The sequence below is a fragment of the Lontra canadensis genome, unplaced genomic scaffold (genome assembly GCF_010015895.1).
Source record: "Lontra canadensis isolate GAN:19392208 unplaced genomic scaffold, GSC_riverotter_1.0 scaffold58, whole genome shotgun sequence".
In the NCBI taxonomy this organism is placed as follows: Eukaryota; Metazoa; Chordata; class Mammalia; order Carnivora; family Mustelidae; genus Lontra; species Lontra canadensis.
In genome coordinates, this window is record NW_022631052.1 from 6,917,990 (window position 1) to 6,938,605 (window position 20,616).

Genomic DNA, 20,616 nt, shown 5'->3' on the forward strand with positions numbered 1-20,616 from the left:
TGCCTCTCTGCCTACTTGTGATCTCTGTCTGCCAAATAAATAAATAAAATCTTAAAAAAAAAATTAAGCAACACTCGCCACTGGTTTAGCAGCTTCTAAAATGCTAAACACGGATCTCTGGCTTATTGCCTTTGGTACGTCTATGGGATGGAACCCTGGGTAGCCGTTAGGAAGTATGAGGCGGATCTGCATAGGCCATCTAGATGAATTGCCAAGTTACGTTGTTGAGTGCAGAAAGCTAGGTTCAGAATACTATATTCACACTACCTGCTGTGTAATAAAAGTTGGGTGGGTGGTGGATTCCTTCTGCAGTTGTCCTCCTGCATTAATGGCTTTCCTCTCCGTGGATCATTCACCCCAGCATACAAATACATTAGAGGATATCCTGTCTTGTAGGGAAAGAAAAACAACAAAAACAACTCCCTTGACCCATACCCACCTCCACTCTCCTATCTTTGGCTTCCCTTTACAGCCCTGCATCTGAAAACAGTTTATTCTTACTGTTTTTATGTTCTTTCCTTCCATTCAGTCTTGAGCCTGCTCTAGTCAGTCTTGTATCCTCATCCCTCACCACCAGAACAGCTAGCTCTTCCACATTTGCCAGGGACTTGGACCTTACCGAGTTCAAGGTCAACTTCCTTGTCTTTTTACTTGACCTTTTAGCAGTATTTAATGTGGTTTATCACTCCCCCATTCCATTCCATTTCACTTGGCTTGTGGGACCTCTCCTAGGACTTTCCTGCTACTGGTTGTTCCTGCTCAGCCCCGTCTTCCCTACCTCTCAACAATTATGTGCTTCGGGACCTGTTTCCAGGAAGCCTTCCATCGCTGTCTGCTCTTACCCTCTGGCTGGTCTCCTACTGTCATGGAGCTTCAATGGGTGTACCTCCGTGTACTGACGGTGCTCAAATCTGCTCAGCTAGAACCTGTCCCCAGAGCTCTGGCTGCATACCGATGTGGGTGTGATATTTATATGCACAGGGTAGGAGACTTTTCCAGTTGGAAGTCTGATCATCACTGCAAGCTAAATATGCTCCCAGCCATACTCCTGATTTTACCCCAGAGCTTCTCTTCCTGGCTTTCCCTTCTCAGTTGATGGTGTCTGTGTCCTTCCACCGCTGGCCAGAGACCTTTAGTGTTACACTTGAATCCTCTTTTCCCTCCCGAACTCCCATCTACAGTCAGCAAATGCTGTCTGCTCAACCTCCAAGTGGGCCCCCCTTCACCCGCTATTGTCTGCACCTAAAGCCCTCCGTCTCTCACACTGCTCTAGCCACAGCCGGCCTCCTTGCTCACCCTCAAACACACCAAGTGCACTCCCACCTCGGGGCTGTCGTGCTTTCCTCTCACAGATAACCATGAGGCTTGTTTTCACGTTTTAGATCTCTGCTCCAATAAGCACCTTATTAAAAAGACCTTCCTTAACCATTCTATAGAAAACATTTTATATGTGGAGGCACCTGGGTGGCTCAGTTGGTTAAGTGACTGACTCATGATTTCAGCTCAGGTCATGATCTCTGGGTCATGGGCTCAAGCCCCATGCTGGACCCTGCACGCAGAGTGCGGAGTCTGCTTGAGATTCCCTCTCCCTCTGCCTCCCCGCCCCCGCCCCTGACACTCTCACTCATGAGTGAGCCGATCTCTCTAAGTAAAATATTTTATATGAAATTAAATCCTATCCTTTCTTATCCCTTTTACCCTGCTTTGTTTTTCTTTATGACTCATTACTATCCATTTATTTACTTGTCTGTTGACTATCTCCTTGGCCTAGAATGTCGGCCCCAGGTAGGCAGTGATTTGGATCTCTTGTTGACTGCTGTGTCCCCAGCACCTGGAACAATGCTTGGCACACAGTAGGTGTTTACAAAATATTCGTTGGATGAATGGAAGCTTCAGAAGTTGGTTGCCTCAGGGCACCTGGGTAGCTCAATTGGTTAAGTATTTGACTTCCCCTTGGGTTGTGGTCCTGGGTTTGAGTCATATGTTGGGATTCCCACTCAGTGGGGAGTCTGCCTGTCCCTCTCCTTCTCCCTCTCCCACTGCCCCTTTCTCTGCTGATGCTCTCTCTCTCTAAAAATTCTTAAAAAAAAAAAAATAAAAAAGGGTTACCTCTAGCAAGGCTTGTTTCCATCATCTTTTTGTTTTAAAAGTTTAAAAATGGGCTTAAAAATTTTAAGTGAATTTTTAGTAATCTTTATGTCAGTGTGGGGCTCAGACCCCTGACCCCAAGATCAAGAATCGCATGCTCTGGGACACCTGGGTGGCTCAGTTGGTTAAGCGGCTGCCTTCGGCTCAGGTCATGATCCCAGCGTCCTGGGTTCGAGTCTCACATCGGGCTCCTTGTTCATCAGGGAGCCTGCTTCTCCCTCTGCCTCTGCCTGCCATTCTCTCTGCCTTGTGCTCACTCTCTCTCTCTCTGACAAATAAAATCTTAAAAAAAAAAAAAAAAATCGCATGTTCCACCAACTGGGCCAGCCAAGCACCCTCAAGTAAATTTTTATAAAAAGAAGAACTTGGTTAATAGCATTGAATTGTGTTGAGAAGTCAACATTGAAGTTGAAAGAGGTCGTTATTTGGAGAATATGGAGGCCATGGGTAGTAGCCTCAGCAAGAGCAGTTGTGGGGACTCGGAGGGGTAAAGGCAGGTAGTCGTCGATTGTGGTGAAGAGGGTAAGATGAGAAGAACAGCTAATTCTCTCCAGAGGTTTATCATGAAGAAAAGAGAAAGAAGCCGGAGGTAATAGAGTAGACTGTGGGGATTGTTGAAGTATTTTTAACTTTGTTTTTAAAATTTTAAGTTATTAAACAGATAATAAAGTCATCTTCAAAATTGACATAGCCATAGCCCTCTGATGAACTGTCTTGGCCAAACCAAACCAAAAAAGCTTATTCAACGCCACCCCCATTTATTGAGGTATTACTGACAAAAAATAAACTTTTAAGGTGATGATGTGCCATATGTGTATATTGTGAAATGATTACTGGTTTCAAGTTAATATCTATCACGTCGTGTGTCTACCACATTTATGTGCGTGTATGGTACCATTTAAGATATGCTCTTAATAACTTCTAAGTATACTTTGTGATTGGCTACAGTCACCATGCTGTACATTAGATCCCCAGAACTTACTCATTTTCTGAGAGTTTGTACTCTTAGACCAACATCTCCCATCTCTCTCACCCCACAGCCTCTGGCAACCACATTTTTTTCTGTTTCTGTGAGTTTGACCTTTTTTTGTCTTCCAAAGGGAGATCATACAGTCTTTCTCAGCCAGATTTATTCACTTAGTATAATACTGTCAAGGCCCATCCATGTAGTCACAAATGGCAGGGTTTCGTTTTTGAAAAGGCTGAAGACTAAAATTCTTTATTTTTCTGATTCATGGAAATTTTGGTTTCTAAATAGTATAAATATTTGCTGCTTAGATGTGGCTAATGGTAATTATTGGAAAGAATTAGGTTTACTATGAATTATGATTTCACCCAGAAACTTGGGAGTGCTGATAAATTTCTCTCCAAATTTAGTGATGGTTACCTTGTTTTGAATACTTTTAAAAATAGTCTATTTATATAGTTCTAAAAATTCAAATGACACAAAAGTCTCCCACCTACCTGCCTTCTAATTCATTTTCTTCCCTCCCTAGAGGCAAATAATGTTAACACGTTTTTCTGTATTCTTCCTAATATGAGCATGTACAAATACATCTGCATATTTTTTCCTTTTCTGTCTTTACACACATGCTAATTTGTTATACTTTTTTTTTTTTTTTTTTTTTTAAGTAAGCTCTATGCCAGCGTGGGGTTTGAACTCAAAACCCCGAAATCAAAAGTTGCATGCCCTACCAACTGAGCCAGCCAGGTGCCACCCCCTCCTTTTAAAAAAAAAAAAAATTTTTTTTTAAATAAATCTTATGCCCAGTGTGGGGCTTGAACTCACAACCCTGAGATCAAGAGTCACATGTTATACACATTTCTGTACCTCATGCAAGTGAGTAGTGAGAGGGTGGTGATGGGTAAGGTCAGATAGATAGCTGGGACCATTTCATGTAGGGCCTTGTAAGGTATTTGGATTTTATTAGAGGGGACATGAGGAGCTCTTAGAGAGTTTTGAGCAGGCTCTGGTTTTAATGGTTCATGGCAACTTTTGGGTCAAGAATAAAGCAAGATTTAAAGATTCGTAAAGCGACTAAACAGCTATAGAAGAGACCATTTTTAATTTTATAATCAGGAGACAAATCTGTATTTTTTTGAGAAGGTGCAAACGTGAGTGCAGGATGAGGGGAGAGGGGGAGAGAGAGAGAGAGAGAGAGAGAGACTATTAAGCAGAGTCCATGCCCAGCATAGAGCCCCACACAGAGTTTGATCTCATGACCCTACAAGACCTGAGCTGAAATCAGGAGTTGGGCACTTGACCAACTGAGCCACCCAGGTGCTCCCAGAAATTAAATAACTAAAAACCTATTTTGGGCACCTCAAATATCACCAGCTTTTTCCGTTGTCATTTCTTATGAAAAATCATAAGTCTGATCTCCAAAATAGGTGTACTGGTATTTAGCCTCGAGGGAAAACTAAAAGATTGAGGGCTGGCTAAAATGCATAGGTAATCAGAGCAGAATGTCACTGGCTGTGCTGGTCTCTCAAAATGAGTTCTGATTCGCTCAGAATGGAGTAGATAAGTAATCATGACATAAGGTGGACTATAGGAATATAATTAGAACAACGTAAAAAAGGGAATATAGAGAATGTTCTATCTAACAAATTATTAATATGGAACAATCTCTGATTTTGGGGGTATTTCAATTAACTGCTCAACAAACAAGCTCAAAATTGACTGCTAGCAGTAATGATTTAGAGGTTGGTGGGGCGCAGTTGGGTCGTGGTCCTTCTCTGTGTGGGGAAGCTGAGGTCACCCCTGCGGCTTTATTCAGCTTGGAGCTTGACTGGGGCTATAATGGTCAAGACCGCCTCCCATTCTCCGGCTTTTCAAGAGCACAAGTGCGCCTTAAGCCTCTGCTTGCATCATGCTTTCTGGTGGCCAAGGCCAGAGTCAGTGTGCAGGAAACTAAATGAGGGCATGACTCCAGGTTGCATCATTCCCTGGGGCCACCAGTGTCCTAGCCTGCCACTTGGAGCCACCAGCTTTTGCAGTTCTAAGACACTTAGACTCTGGCCCTTAAGACTACAGAATAACAGAATCTTCTATAACTCCTTTCTTACCTTTTTGGAGCACATTTTTTACATCTTCTCTTTTGTGCTGAGGTCTTCCTGCCCCACATGTACACACTCTCCATAAACCACTGTTCTTCAGAGAGATTCAGTGACCATTTTATTGCTATTTTGTCCTCTTTATATCCCTTCCTAAACATATGGTCAGCATAGTAATGGGCACTCTAGGTCCCTTCCCTTTTCCCCACAGGTTTATTATTTCCTTTAAATTATGATCTGGATGACTGAGCTGCCCTTCATTCATCGGTATTCATCTAGTACCTACTACTATGCTTTGTCTGGGTAGCAGGGTAACAGGCCTTTGTTTTAAAGGAGCTCACAGGAGGGTGAGGAGATAGTAAGAAACAACAAAACCGTTTCAGCTAGTGATAAATAAGAGGTGAGAAAATAAAACAGGGTGAGGTGACAGTGACTGGGGGGGAGATGGGGAGCAACTCTAGTTCACCTGGCAGATCCGGTCTTTCTAAGGAAGGACACTGGAGCTGAGACCTGAATGATAAGCACCACCCCTCCTGATGGATAGGGTGACCAAGCATCCCGGTTTGCCTGGGGCTGAGATTTCTCCGGTCATGGGACTCTTGGCGCTAAAACCAGGACAGGCCTGAGCAAACTGGAATAGTTGTTGAATCCAGGAAGGGGGAACAGCAAGTCACAAGGCCTGGAGTTGGGAGGAAGCGTGGCACTTTGGAAATGTGACAGAAGGCCAGCGTGGCCTAGAGCGTGGTGAGGAAGGGCGAACAGAAGCAGGCGGGGCAGGGAAGTCCGTGGAGGATGGACCATATGGGCCTTCGCAGTAGTTTGGGTTTTATTTTAAGTGTGTTGGGAGGCTACTGCAGGGTTCTGAGACCAGAAGGCCGTGCTTTCGTTTACGTTGGTGAATGATCATTGGCTGGTGTGCAGAGAGGAGAGCATGAGGGTGTCCAGGTGGAGATGGGAGGCCACATAAGAGGCAGGTTCGGTCCTCAGGCTTAGGAGGATGGTGGCCTCTGCCGGGAGGCTTCCAGGAAGGAAGCTTCTAGGCACTACAAACTCACTGCTGCTGACTCCTCTTGGGCTCTTTCTCTCCTTTCTAGATCGGTAGCTTTGCAATCCTGAAGAGCTTCTCTGCCAAGTAGAGGTTCCCAGATTTACCACTCTGTGCACCAAACTGCAGCCCTCTTTGCTGCCCCAGGTGCTCTACCAGCTGCTCGGTATTTTCAAAGTGCTTGAACACAATAGCATCGGTTTTTTTTTTTGAAGGTCTCCATTGATTTTTCTCATGGGGCGGATTGGGTAATGCTTTTGAATGCCAAGCTTAGAGTGATTAATTTTTATCTTGGATGCCTTTGAAGGGTTCTTCTTAGAGTTGTGGGACATAAATAGAGCTCTGCTTGGTAAAGGTTGCTCTAGCCGGAGGGTGGGGGAGAACGATGTGGCTGTGTTACATTTTAGGCGACAGTAGGCTATTTGAGAGGAAATGCCAGGGAATGGGAGGCAGTCAGAGAGGGTGGGACTGGATCTCAGTAGCAAGGACTCGTCTGTTTATAGGAACGTGGGAGTCACACCACAAAGAGGTGGGATTGGATTCAAGTGAGGACTCTGGTTTGTTTATTCAGTCAGGCATCAAGTATTTACTGCTGTCCCTTGAGAGCTGAAGATGTTTTTGGTGAACGATGCAGGCAGAATCCCTGTTTTTTGGGGAGCCGGCATTTCGTCGGGATGGGGGAGGTAGAGCAAACAATAAATGAATGAATGAGTAAGATAACTTCAGAGAGCCGCAAGCTCTGTGTGGGTAACAGGACAGGATGATGGGCTCTGGCCTGGGAAAGGGTGGAGGAGACTCTCCTTTGGATTGGTAGTCCGGAAGGTCTCTTTGAGGAGGTGATATTCTGCCTGAGACCTGAATGAGTGGAAAGAGCCAGCCACAGGAAGACCTGGGGACAGATCGTTCCAGGCAGAGGTCTTAGACACCAGAGGCTGAGTCTTATCCCAGGCAGGCTTCTGTGTAAGCAAGTGGAGACTGTGGAACCAAAAAATAAGAGAGCAAGGAGGGCAGGGACTGTGTTAGTTCAGCTCACTAACAGAGTACCTTAAACAGAGGTCAGTGTTCATATTAAAAAGACCCAAACCAGGATTGTGTTCTACCAAAACTGTGGAAAGAGAGCCCCAAGAAGCCTGGCCAACATAGTAGAGCCCACATGGAAGATAAGGAAGAGGTAGAAGGTTTTAGTTTCAGGTTATACGTAGACCATCACGCATGTCCACTTGTTGGAGGAGGTGGAGTTAAGCCCTCTAAAGGGGAAGAAGAAGGGGCAAGGAAATAGAAGTAGAATTTTTGGACTCTCCAAGAAATCCTTTCTCTCATCGCTTATGAATGTGTCCTAAAGGTCTCCCCAACTCTGTGCAGCCCTCTCTGGGACCTTTCCTGGCTGTGCTTCTGAATTTGCTTGCTTTTTCTTCTTCTCTGTTACCAACCTTTCACTTTGGACTCCTTTGCTTTTTATTTGCTTCTGTTAAGCCTTGCCTCTCTGCCCTCGCATCCCCTCTTGTCTCTCTAGCCCAGAGCAGCAGGCCGGTCCCATTTGCCTTTGTTAGTGGCATCAGTCTCTGGGGCTCCTGCCAGATCCAGGAGCTTGGGTCTAGAAGGGGACAGGGAGATGCAGAAGCATGAGATGTAATTTGAGATGTTCACCAGTGAATGGAAGTGGAGAAAAGGGAGGGTGCTTGAGTGGGCCACCAAGGTCTTGTTTAAGGTCTGTGTATACTTGAAACCAGCAAGAAGGAAGACATAAGGGAGACTGACGATAACAGGGCAGAAGGGAGTTAATTAAGGGAGCAGTTAGGAGGCAGCAGCGGAAGAGTTAACCTTAAACTGCAGGAGGCGAACGCACTTCTTCCTCTGAATTCAGAGGAAAAGAAGGATAAATGAGGCTGGGTACAGATACTTGAGTTGGAAGAGAGATGGGTGGGAGCAGCCTCCAGGAAGTGGTCTGGATCTTTTCAGCAGGAAAGCCAGCTAGGTGCTCTGCTGAAAGTCAAGCTTGAAATTGAAGGAATTTTGGAATCCCCACTGCAGAGATTGTGTTGGCGAATCAAGCGTTGAAGGAAGAACTGCTGAGCCGCAGCAAGGGTCCAGCTGTTGCTGGCATGTATTCGTAGCAGACAAAGTCTGCCTTTCTCCCGGATGGCTGCGCCAGCGCCCAAGCAGCTGGGACTGATGTCAACTGCTGTCAGTACAGAATTTGGATTTTAGCCACTAATTATATTTCAAGAAGACATTATCTTCCTAGTTGTACTTAATAGTAAATCAGAAATGGATTGATTTGTTTTTCTCTCATCTTACTTGTACCTGTCAGAAGCTTGTAATTAGGGAGAGCTGCCTGTGGAATTCAATATAGGGAATTTTAATCAACTGCCTTTTGCAGAACCTCTTAAACTTGGCTCACTAAAAAAAAAATTTAAAATTAAAAAAAAATAAAACGTGGCTCACTGCTTTTAGAATCTATGCTGTTAGGAAAAATGAAAGCTCAAACTTACCTTGCCTTTCTTTTGTTCTCAGTTGTTTGTTTCTTTAAAGATTTTATTTATTTATTTGACAAAGATCACAAGGAGGCAGAGAGGCAGGCAGAGAGAGAGGGGGAAGCAGGCTCCCCACTGAGCAGAGAGCCTGATGTGGGGCTGAATCCCAGGACCCTGGGATCATGATCTTAGCCAAAGGCAGAGGCTTAATTAACCCACTGCGCCTGCTGCCCAGGTGCCCCTGTTCTCAGTAGTTTTGTTTTGTTTTGTTTTTTTAAGATTTTATTTATTTATTTGACAGAGATCACAAGTAGGCAGAGAGGCAGGCAGAAAAAGGGGGCGGAGGCAGAGTCCCCACTGAGCAGAGAGCCCAGTGCGGGGCTCGATCCCAGGACCCTGGAATCACCACCTGAGCCAAAGGCAGAGGCCCTAACCCACTGAGCCACCCAGGCATCCCTGTTCTCAGTAGTTTCTATAGAACACTTAAGTTTTGAGGTGTACATCTACTCAGGGGCAGTTTTTGGAAAAGCTTTTGAGCAACCAGATCACAATGATACCATTTTTGAGTAGAAATCTGCTGACTTGGTAGAAACCAGTATCACTGAAGGATGACCTCTTTTTCTTTAACCACTAGGTTGAAAATGGTGTATTTGTAGCCAACCCACTTCAGGAACGCACAATTCTGATGAGAAAAGAGGGCGAATCTGCAAAAAGCATTAATGAGATGCTTCTGAGCAGACTTTCACGCTACAGAGCGTCCCCGTCCGCAACGCTGGCTGCCCTTACTGGCTCCACCATCTCCAACACACTGAAAGAAGACCAAGCAGGTACGCTGACCTTTGCTCACTGTATCTGTTTACCTTGTGTAGCTCCACTCAGCTACATATATATCTTTTAAGACTTCATTTTCTAGAGCAGTTTTAGGTCCATAGCAAAACTGAGAGGAAGGTAGAGAAATTTCCCATAAACCTCCTGACCCCACACATGCGCAGTCCTCCCCCTTACCTAGAGGTGGTATATTTGTTGCAGTTGGTGAACCTGTATTGACTTGACATGATCACCTGAAGTCCAGAGTATACCCTTGGTGGTGCAGATTCTGTGGGTTTGGGCAAACACGTGATGACAGGTCTGCACCATGGTACTGTACAGAGTATCAAGCCTGTTCATGGCTTGATACATTCAGCTTGTGGTTAGTGAGAGCTGCCTCTGGAATTCGGGCAGTACTTTTTTCTTTTTTTTTTTTAAAGTGTACTTATTTTTAGTAATCTCTACTCCCAGTGTGGGGCTTGAACTCACAACTTCAAGACCAAGAACGCATGCTCCTCTGACTGAGCCAGGCAGGCGTCCCTTGGACAGCACATTTTATTAAGTGCTCATGGTGTGCCATATAAAGCACTTGCCTTTATGTACTTCGCCTTTTTATTTCCAGGCCATCCTTTTTTTTTTTTTAAATTCCAAACCATTATATGTTGGCTATAGACATGAATTGGCATGAATCTATAATAATTCAAAACAGCCCTGTCTTTAACTGTAAATACCTTATCATTAATGTAAATTGATTTCATGTTGCATATACTTCATAAATGTAAAAAAATTCATGTTTAGCATTGTCTTCACTAAATACAATCTTGGCCAAGCAAATAAGAGGCAAACCTTCCACAACGGAGGTTGCTTTTTGTAGAATTTATCACGTAGTATTTGCACTTTAATATTTTAAATAGATAATGCGTTTATAGAATTTGAAAGTAGAAGCAATATAGAAAGGTATGTACAAAGAAATCTTAGTCTCACATCTCGGCATGTTATACATTTTTGCCCCTGCACTGCCTCCTGTAGGTAACTGTATTTTTTAGTTTTTATTTAACCTTACAGAATTTCTTTATGCAAATAACAATTAAAGACAAACTTATGTGTTCTTATTTTCCCCTTTTTTTTTTATTAAAAAAAAAAAAACCTACGAAGCATACTGTTCTGTACTTCAAAAGCAAGAGTTCTCAACTGAGATAAGCCTTAGGAGGCTCATGAACACACTGCCCAAAGCTTTCTACATCTTAAGTGTATCCATCCTGATTTTCACCAGACTTTCAAGGCCATCTATATGGCCAAAACAAGGTTAAGAACCATTCTTCTTCTTTTTTTTTTTTTTTTTAAGATTTTATTTATTTATTTGACAGACAGAGATCACAAGTAGGCAGAGAGTCAGGCAGAGGGAGAGGAGGAAGCAGGCTCCCTGCTAAGCAGAGAGCCCAATGCAGGGCTTGATCCCAGGACCCTGGGATCATGACCCGAGCCGAAGGCAGAGGCCCTAACCCTCTGAATCACCCAGGCGCCCCAAGAACCATTCTTCTTGATGAATTTGCAAATTATACCAACTATGTGACTCTATAACAAATCATGGACTGTAGTAAAAGATAAGGCTAGAAAATATACCATATATAGAAAAATTCATCTGAATTAATGTTTAATGAATTTAATGCAATTTTATGCTTTAATCCTTTCACATACTGAAATGTTGGGAAGAGAAAATATTTGATTAATTCATTATGAGGCTATCAAATTAAGTACTTACTGGTTCATATTAGAACTTAAGGATAGAATTTTATTTTCATGGGTCTCTATTATATCAAATGTAAGTGAGGAAATTATTAATAATTGTCATAACTTGGGTCTATGGATAATTTGAATGGTAGAAATACTTTGTAGAGAATGGTCCTTTTACCAAAATAAACAGCTTCCTGACAAGCCGAGGGCTTGTTCTGGGTTTTTCCCTTGGGAGAAAACTGAATCCTACCCTGAACAATAGAAGTACTAAAGGAATCTTTGTTAGGGAAGGAAATATGGGCGAAATCAGACAGAGAACTCAGAAGGCAAGGGTATATTTAGAAAACTGTGAAAACTGATATTGTATTCAAAACATGTGAGCTCATACTTTTATATTCATTCTCTGCACAGTCAGTGACATGATGTTGCTGCATAAAAATTCACCAGTTGTTAGACGAAGTGACTTTTGACAGCTCAGCATTCAAAGGGTCTAGGATGTTTTGTTCTGGGATAAACTAATACCTGTTACCATGTTAATATGACGTCTATTAAAACATCCTGGTAAAAATGTTATGCTCACAAAGTTGCTAATTTCCCAATCATTGCCCCTTTTGGGTTTCCTACCTATGGGGTAATGTATGCCCCTGAATGAAGAATATACTTGTTGAGGATTTGGAGTTTTAAGTGGAGCTGTTTAGAAGCACAGGTGTTCAAAACAAGTATCCGACAGATTAGGGTTCGCTTTTCTCATTTTTCTAACCTAAACCATCTAAAGGCAATTTTACGTCTATCTGGGCGATTCTGTTTTATACCCTGACAGCTTCTTAGGTAAAGCATTCCAATTGACTTTCTGTTGCCATTATCAGTCCTCACTAGAGTAATAGGTAGGAAATCCTTAAATATGTATTTTCAGATCTGCCAGTGACAAAGAGAGATTAGCGTGCATTTTATAGCTCTTGGTTAGAAATCATAACTTAGTTTGTCACTGACCCTAAATATATATGTTATATATTTAATATAAATTATATATGTTATAAATATATAACATATGTAAGGGGTTCATAAATCATGCAGATGTAAAATTATCCTGTGTAGATACTGTGAAAGGTTTTATTCTTATTAATTAGTTATAGATTGAAATTTAAGGCTGATTTCATGTTCAGAGCTGTTTGTAATGAACGTAATAAGCCAAACCTGTTAAGAATTTGTTCTGTATAAAATGAAAAGATGTCTGTTGGAGTGCAGTTTCTGGGAAGCACAAACAGCAGGATTCTTCTTTCATTCTGAGATCTAGTCCATGCGAGGATTCATTCTTTTGAGCGAAATTTTGAGACATAAAGGCATATTGGGTATTGGGAACACCTTTTAGAAATGTTCAGCTCGGGGCGCCTGTGTGGCTCAGTGGGTTAAAGCCTCTGTCTTTGGCTCAGGTCATGATCCCAGTGTCCTGGGATCGAGCCCAGCATCAGGCTCTCTGCTCAGTGGGGAGCCTGCTTCCCCTTCAGTCTCTCTGCCTGCCTCTCCACCTACTTGTGCTATCTCTCTCTGTCAAATAAATAAATAAAATCTTAAAAAAAAAAAAAAAAGTGTTCAGCTCATGAAATAGGGGGCTTAGGGCCAGGAGACTGGGCCAGAAGATCATTATTTTTCCTTAGATTACCACTTGTTGCTGTAGTTTCCAAATCTGGGCATATTCTTGTTTGGATATGGGGCCCCTTCATCATACTGTAATCTGTTTTGGCAATCAAATTAATCTGGTGTCAAACACTTATCGCTGTTTCCATTCCTTTTCCCAGCAAATACTAGCTGTGGCCTGCCTCTGAAAATGCTTCGGAAAACGCCTATCTATACCTGTGGTACATACTTGGTGATGCTGGTCCCGCCCCCCGGGGGGTCAGGCAGCTCTGCCACCCGTTCTCTTTTTGGGGGAACAAGTGGTTTGTCGTCTCTAAAAAGTAAGTGTGTCTTATTTGTGGCACTTTGCCCAATTTATCTCTATGCAATTTAAGGCTCTCCTATTAATGATGTTAAACTTCCTCTGTTGTTTGCAGTGGCTCGTTGAAAACAACAAAACTTATCGATATAGTTATGGGTTAGGGGGAATTAAAACTATAATTTTTGTAGATGATACAGTAGTACACTTCTGAAAGCCATCATCCTGTGTGTTCAAGACAATTTTAGGAAATACTCTTGCCATATTTGCTGATGACACAGCGAGAGCTTGACCCACTATGAATAGAATTCCAAAGCTATTAAATAAAGTATGTGAGGGGCACCTGGGTGGCTCAGTCATTAAGCATCTGCCTTCCACTCAGGTCATGATCCCAGGGTCCTGGAATCGAGCCCTGCATTGGGCTCCCTGCTCAGCGGGAAGCCTGCTTCACCCTCTCCCACTCGCCCTGCTTGTGTTCCCTCTCTCGGTGTGTCTCTCTGTCAAATAAATAAAATCTTTGAAAATAAATAAAGTATGTAAAATGCCTTCATTTTAGGACATATAAAATGTGAAGCAAAAAAGGTCCAATTCAGAAAGAAATGTTAATTAAGTATACCCCTCCAAGCCTCAGCTTTCCCATCTGCAAAGATAAAAGTAGTGTCTCACACTATTGTTTGGGGATCATATGCAGTAAAGTTATGTGAGAGTATCTCTAAGAAATAACAAAAACCCAAATGTTCCTTTCACATATGGTAACACTTTGTGTTTTTCCTTGAAATTTATTTAGACACATAAAATTAAAATGTTTTTAAATCTGTTTTTCATTCCCAATTTTTTCACATTCTGTCCTCTCAAAATGATTTGTAGTTATCCCATTAAAGGACCATATTTCGCATATAGACTTTCAAAAAAGCATTTGATACTGTAAGCCTGATGATACAAATTTGACCTCAGCAGTTTGTACAATATCATGTGTCTAATATCAGCCTTTAGGCCACTTCAGGTACATTCAACACATTGCATGTGTTTGAGATTTAGATATAGATATGCGTAACAACTGGACACTCTTTTGTCTTTAGAATCAGATTGGTTGGACTTTTTCTCAACAGCTTGTTCTCTCTAACAGTTCGTGTAACCAGTATGTCCCTTTAGCCCTTGAATAAATGATGTAAATTTACTATTAGTCTCTTTTTTTAATACTAGCTTCACTGAGATGCAACTTACCATAAAATCCATACCTTCCAAGTGTACAATTCAGTGGTTTTAGTATATGCAGAGTTGTGCAACCATCACCACTATTTACTTCTAGAACATTTTCCATCACTTCAAAAAGAAACCTCCCACCCATACCCATCAGCAGTCACTCCCCTTCTTACTCCCCTCACCCCGACCCTTGGCATCCACCCATCTGCTTCTGTCTGTATAAGTTTATCCCTGGACTTCTCATATTTATGGGAATATATAATATATGTGCTTTTGTGACTGGCTTTTTTTATGTTTTTAAGGTTCATCCATTTGGTAGCAGGAATTATTACTTCATTCCTTTTTATGGCTGAATTATGTTCCATTGCGTGGATATACCCCATTTTGTTAACATTTGGGTTGTGTCTGCTTTCTGGCTCTTTTGAGTAATACTGCTATGAACATTCATGGACAAGTCTTTGTGGAGGCTCGCGTTCACTTATGTGTAAATGTAGAAATAAAATTCTGGTCATACAGTAGCTACATGTTTAGCCTTTGGAGGGACTGCCAAATTGTTTTCCAAAGTGGCTGCTCCATTTCACATTCTTATCCGCAACATAAAAGGGTTCCAATTTCTCCACATCCTCAGTGACATTTATTTTCTGCTTTTTAAAGTTATAGCCATCCTAGTGGGTATGAAGTAGTATTTCATTGTGGTTTTGATTTGCATTTCCCTAATGACAAATGATGTTGAACATCTCTTCTTGTGTTTATTGGCCATTTGTATGTCTCCTTTGGAGAAATATCTATTCAAATCCTTTGTCCATTTTTAAATTGGGTTATTTGTCGGTTTATTTAGCATTAGTCTTATTAAGCTCTTTTTAGCCTCTATTTGTCACTCCATTGAAATTGGCCCCATTCGATTAAAGCAGGCCTTCACACTGCCATTTTTTCACGAGGCTCTACCTTACACAGTGATTCTGTTTTAGGCCAACAAATCAATAAATGCTTAAATTTCTTCTGTGTCCTGTTCACATTGGTCGCTGTGGAGGCTACTCAGTAAGTGGAAGCCGTGGTGCTGGGTCTGGTTGGGAGAAATGCTGTCAGTGTGTGTGAAACAAGTGGAGGGTAATATACAATCCTGTATCACTGCCTGAACCATGGGAGGCAGACGAAGTGCTGCAGAATCGGAGAGAAAGGGTTATTGCGGAGGGGGGGTAGGAAGGAGACACAGCCTGAGGTCTCGAGTTTAAGTCGTGAAAAGCAGGTATTATGCATTAAAGTGGCCAAGTTGGGGAAAGATGTATGCATGGCAAACACAATGAAAAAGAGATTTGGGAAGATAGTTTGTTGGTGTGCAGGTTGGCACAGTGGAAAGTAGAAAAGAAAGTACAATTTTTTTTTAAAGACTTTATTATAATTATTTATTAACATTTTATTTATTTATTTGACAGAGGGAGAGATCACAAGTAGGCAGAGAGGCAGGCAGAGAGAGAGGAAGAAGCAGGCTCCCCGCGGAGCAGAGAGCCCCATTTGGGGCTCGATCCCAGGATGCTGGGATCGTGACCTGAGCCGAAGGCAGAGGCTTTAACCCACTGAGCCGCCCAGGCACCCCTAAAAGATTTTGTTTTATGTATTTGTCAGAAAGAGCACAAGCAGGGTTAGCAGGAGGCAGAGGGAGAAGCACACTTCCACTGAGCAAGGAGCATGATGTGGGACTTGATCCCAGGACCCTGGAATCATGACCTGAGCCGAAGGCAGAGGCTTAACCAACTGAGCCACCCAGGTGTCCTGAAAGTACAGTTTCTTTTTCTTTTCTTTATTTTATTATTATTATTTTTTAAGATTTTATTTATTTCTCTGACAGAGAGGGACACAGCGAGAGAGGGAACACAAGCAGGGGGAGTGGGAGAGGGAGCAAGAGGCTCCCCGCCGATCAGGGAGCCTGATGTGCAGCTTGATCCCAGGACCCTGGGATCATGACCTAAGCCAAAGGCAGACGCTTAACAACTGAGCTACCCAGGTGCCCCCCGAAAGAACATTTTAGATAATAGCTTGGATCAGGCATGATGAGGATCTGAATTACAAGGGGGATGGGAATAAGAAAAAGGAACTTGAGAGATAGTGCTAGAATTTTATGTTAAAAGTGGGGAAGAGGGGCACCTGGGTGGCTCAGTGGGTTAAGCCGCTGCCTTCGGCTCAGGTCATGATCTCAGGGTCCTGGGATCGAGTCCCGCTTCGGGCTCTCTGCTCAGCAGCGAGCCTGCTTCCCTTCCTCTCTCTCTGCCTGCCTCTCTGCCTACTTGTGATCTCTCTCTGTCAAATAGATAAATAAAAATCTTTAAAAAAAAAAAAGTGGGGAAGAAATAATAATAGTACGTTTGTGCTGGTGCAGGTCCTATAGAAATGTTTTAATTCATTTATTCTTCACAATAACTATGTAGGGTAGGTACTTCTATTAGCTTCACTGTGTACATGAGGAAACAGAGGTTCCAGTACATTTTCTGGGTCACACAGAAGAGGTAGACCTGGAATTCAAACCCAGAAGCCTAGAGCCCATGCTTGACATCACTGCCCTATCCTGTGTTAAGGGAAAAGGCCAAAGTGTCTCCAAGTTTTAGAGTTCGTGCTTGGAAGGACAGCAACCTAGCTATGTTTGAGTTATGTTTGAGTTAGCTATGCTCAACCTTCATTGAGCCGCAACTATATATAAAGTATTATAAATGGTATTACCTAGTGATGTTAGTGATCATGTTTTCTCTTGCAATGACTCTTGGTAATCTATATTGAAAATATATGCAAAAGATGCCATTTTATTTTTTAAAAGATTTTATTTGAGAGAGCCAAGTGAGCTCAGGGGGAGGGGCAGAGGGAGAGAGAATCTCAAGCAGACTGCTCGCCGAGCGCAGAGCCCAGTGTAGGGTTCATTCTCACATCCCTGAGATCATGACCTGAGCCGAAATCAAGAGTCGGATGCTTAACTGACTGAGCCACTCAGGCGCCCAACAAAAAGTTACCATTTTTAAAACATTTTGAAAAATAAGGCTCACTATTTAGTAGGACATTTGTCATGGGTTGTTTGTATGTGTGTGTGAGTGTTTAAGATTTATTTATTTGAGAGAGCACACAAGCGGGCAGGGGGGAAAGGGCAGAGGGGGGTAGAGAGAGAGAAGCAGCTCCCTGCTGAGAGGTGGGGCCCGACACGGGGCTTGATCCCACAACTGAAGTCGGGTACTTAACCGACTGAGCTACCAGTTGCCCCCTTTTTTGTGGTCTTACGTTTGTATTCTGTCTCCTCATTGTTACCACCAATAGATGACAAAAAAGGTGTGATTTTTATGAAAGTCTTAAGAGCCTAAGGTTTAAACTTTGAAAAGTAGACTGTCATCATAAGGCTTATTAAACAGCTTAATATTTGTTTCCAAAGTCCTTGCCTCTAGCTTGGTGTATAATATTTCGGATGGTCAGTTCACGAGTCGTGCCGATCTCATAGATGCTGCTGGAAGCTCACTGGGGCGTGGTGCTCTTGTACCAGGATTGGGTAAGAAATGCCCACTTTTCCTTAGAAAATTCAATTTAAATTTAATTCAATTTAATTTAAGCAATTTCTCTCAAAAAATCTTGCCAATTTCTTTTCCTTTTAAGAAAGGATTTTTTTTGATGCTGCTGTTTAAGGATCAACATAAGAAACGGCCGTAGGTGACATTTCTCTGCATAAATTGCTATCGAAGATACTGTCTTTCAGGTTGTATGATGATGCCCGTAACAAATTCTTCTCACAGCTCATGCTGTGAAGAGGTTTATTTCCCATGAGGCATTCGTGTGCTTCTTACTATTAGGAAATGAACATTATGTAATATATTAGATTTTTCTCTTTGCCTTGGCTCCTGGGAAGCTCATATTTAAATCTTGGGCTCAGTTACTAAGGCTTTCACTATGTGTTAATGTTCATTAGTCCTGTTAATACCTGGGTTTTGGTTTAAACCACTTAAATCCTTTAGGGAATTAAAAGGATCACAAGTCAGTTACTAAGAACTGTGTATTCCACGAGTTCCATTCTGTTCCATTCTTATGAAGGAGTTAAGCAAAGTAGAGATGGAGTCCTGCCTTCTTGCTGAGCCCCAATCTAATGCTTTGCCCCGATAAATATGCGGGACTCGGGATGCAGACTGTCAGCAGCAGAGAGAGTCGCCATTCCATTCTTTAGCAGTGCTTTGGAGAAATATGTATACGGGCAGAGGATGGCGTGGCGGTTGAGTCAAGTGTGCTTTTCCCGCAGGCGCCTGTTATGATACAGTGAACAACATGCTGTGGACGTGCTCGAATGATTATATTGATCAGTGGTGCAATCCAGGGAACCAGGCCTTCCATTACGTCTGTCAGAGACTTGGAGTCAGCCACATCATCACTGAGCCCAAAGGTGAGGTGCCCTCGTAGTCTCATAGGAACAGATTTTTCCCTCATGAAATAGGAGAGAGCTCAGTAGTGTTAGGGAGTGGTAACATAGCCCAGGCGACAGCATGTGTCAACAGCTTTCCCTCTTTGAATGTGAATCCTGCATCTTTGTTGCCTGATTTTTTTTTTTTTAAGATTTATTTATTTGAGTGAGAAAGCATGAGCAGGGGGCGGGGCAGAGGGAGAAGCAGACTCCCCACTGAGCAGGGAGCCCGATGTGGGGCTCCATCCCAGGACCCTGGCTGGGATCATGACCTGAGTCGAAGGCAGACGCTTAACCAACTGAGCCATGCAGGCACCCTGCTGGATTGTTTTATGATTAAATAAATAAATATGTAAATAAATAGAGGATTTGGGACTTTTTTAGAGAAAACTGTTATGTCACTCTAAAATTGCCAGAACTTTGGTGCAAAAGTTGATTCTTTATTTGTACTGGCCATGGGATTGTTTGTCATTTTAATGTTTTGCATTGATAACCTGTTTATATACAGATTTATAATTAGAAGTTTCTAAAAAAGGATGTATGTATTTCTTAACATTAAGTTACTATTAACTTAAAATTTCTTGGCTTCAAGGTCAGCTATAGTGGTGTAGAGGAGCAAATCCTCTCCCCATAAAGCAATGATAAAATGGACATGATTACCAAAAACAACTATTTCTAGCCTCTGGAAACTAACCAAGGGCATGCACCAAAATGAGAAGTGAATATTCTTAAAAACCACTGAACTCTGGGTAAAAACAGTGGAAGTCTGTGGTACTCTCAGCTGGGGATGCCCCTGTCTCCCACCTTAAGCTTGGTCAGTGCAATAACCCCACCAGCATGGGGCAGATCATGTAAACCATCGGTTTTGCTTCCAGAGGGGGCTGACCTGATCCAGAGCAATACATGGAAAAGACTCCTGCCCAGCAACAATGTCAGTAGCAGTACCAGTCTGAGTGGCAAACCAACAGAGAAGACTGGTGGCTTAGCTCACCTGTGGCTATGGTTGGGATTAGGGTGAGCAGAGAACCGGCAAGACTAGCCAGAGAGTTACTCACGAGCTCTGGGTAGTGAGGAAGCTACAGAGGGCCTTGGTTAGCTACCTGTCCGTCTGTGTGGAAGAAGCTGGAGAGGGTCCAGCCTAGGTGGGTCACACAGGCCTGGCTGACCATGAGCCTGCACATATGTGTGGAGATGTGAGAGGGTCTGACAAAGTAAAATCCAGGGCAGAGTTCAAAGCCGTGTGACCCTTGGTGTGCCACCCCAAAACACACAGACCCAGCCAGAGGAGCAGACTTACTGGCTTAAGGTATTTGAGCATAGCCTTTGACTCAGACTAGATAATTCCTAGGAAGGCAGGCTTAAAAAAAAAAAGTACACAGATGAAAGAAAGTAACAAAGTAGAAACAAGAATTGAAAAAAACCCAAACCAAACAGAAGTCAGTAGCTACACAGTGTAGGTGAAACTCCAATGTTGGATTTAGCAGATGAAAACTAAAGCAGCCTTTATATATGTATTGAAACATCTAAAGGAAGCCCCGTTGAAAAGATACAAGTATGAGGACTATGACTAAAAAAAAAAAAAAAAAAAAAAAAAAGAATTTCAACAAATAAATTTTTGAAAAAAGATCCAGTTGGAAATTCTGGATTTGAAAAGGTCAGTGATTGCAAAGAGCAGCTCAGCAGCAGATTTGAGATGGTGGGAGAAAAAGATCTGCGACACGGACGTAGATGGATAGAGTTATCCTGTTTGAAGAGCGAGAAAGAACACTCTTGGGGAGTACTGGTCACATATTTTGTA

The 20,616-nt window shown here is 42.6% G+C and overlaps 1 protein-coding gene across 9 annotated transcripts in view; it reads left to right on the forward strand.

The window, feature by feature from the left end:
* Positions 1-20,616, forward strand: part of HECTD4 (HECT domain E3 ubiquitin protein ligase 4) — a 186,823-nt gene that overhangs the window by 69,675 nt on the left and 96,532 nt on the right. For all 9 annotated transcript variants that reach the window (XM_032876243.1, XM_032876244.1, XM_032876248.1 and 6 more), the window contains 4 exons: positions 9,359-9,551; positions 13,062-13,220; positions 17,808-17,921; positions 18,660-18,800. In XM_032876243.1, the coding sequence (XP_032732134.1) occupies positions 9,359-9,551; positions 13,062-13,220; positions 17,808-17,921; positions 18,660-18,800 (607 nt within the window). The remainder of the gene's footprint in view (positions 1-9,358; positions 9,552-13,061; positions 13,221-17,807; positions 17,922-18,659; positions 18,801-20,616) is intronic.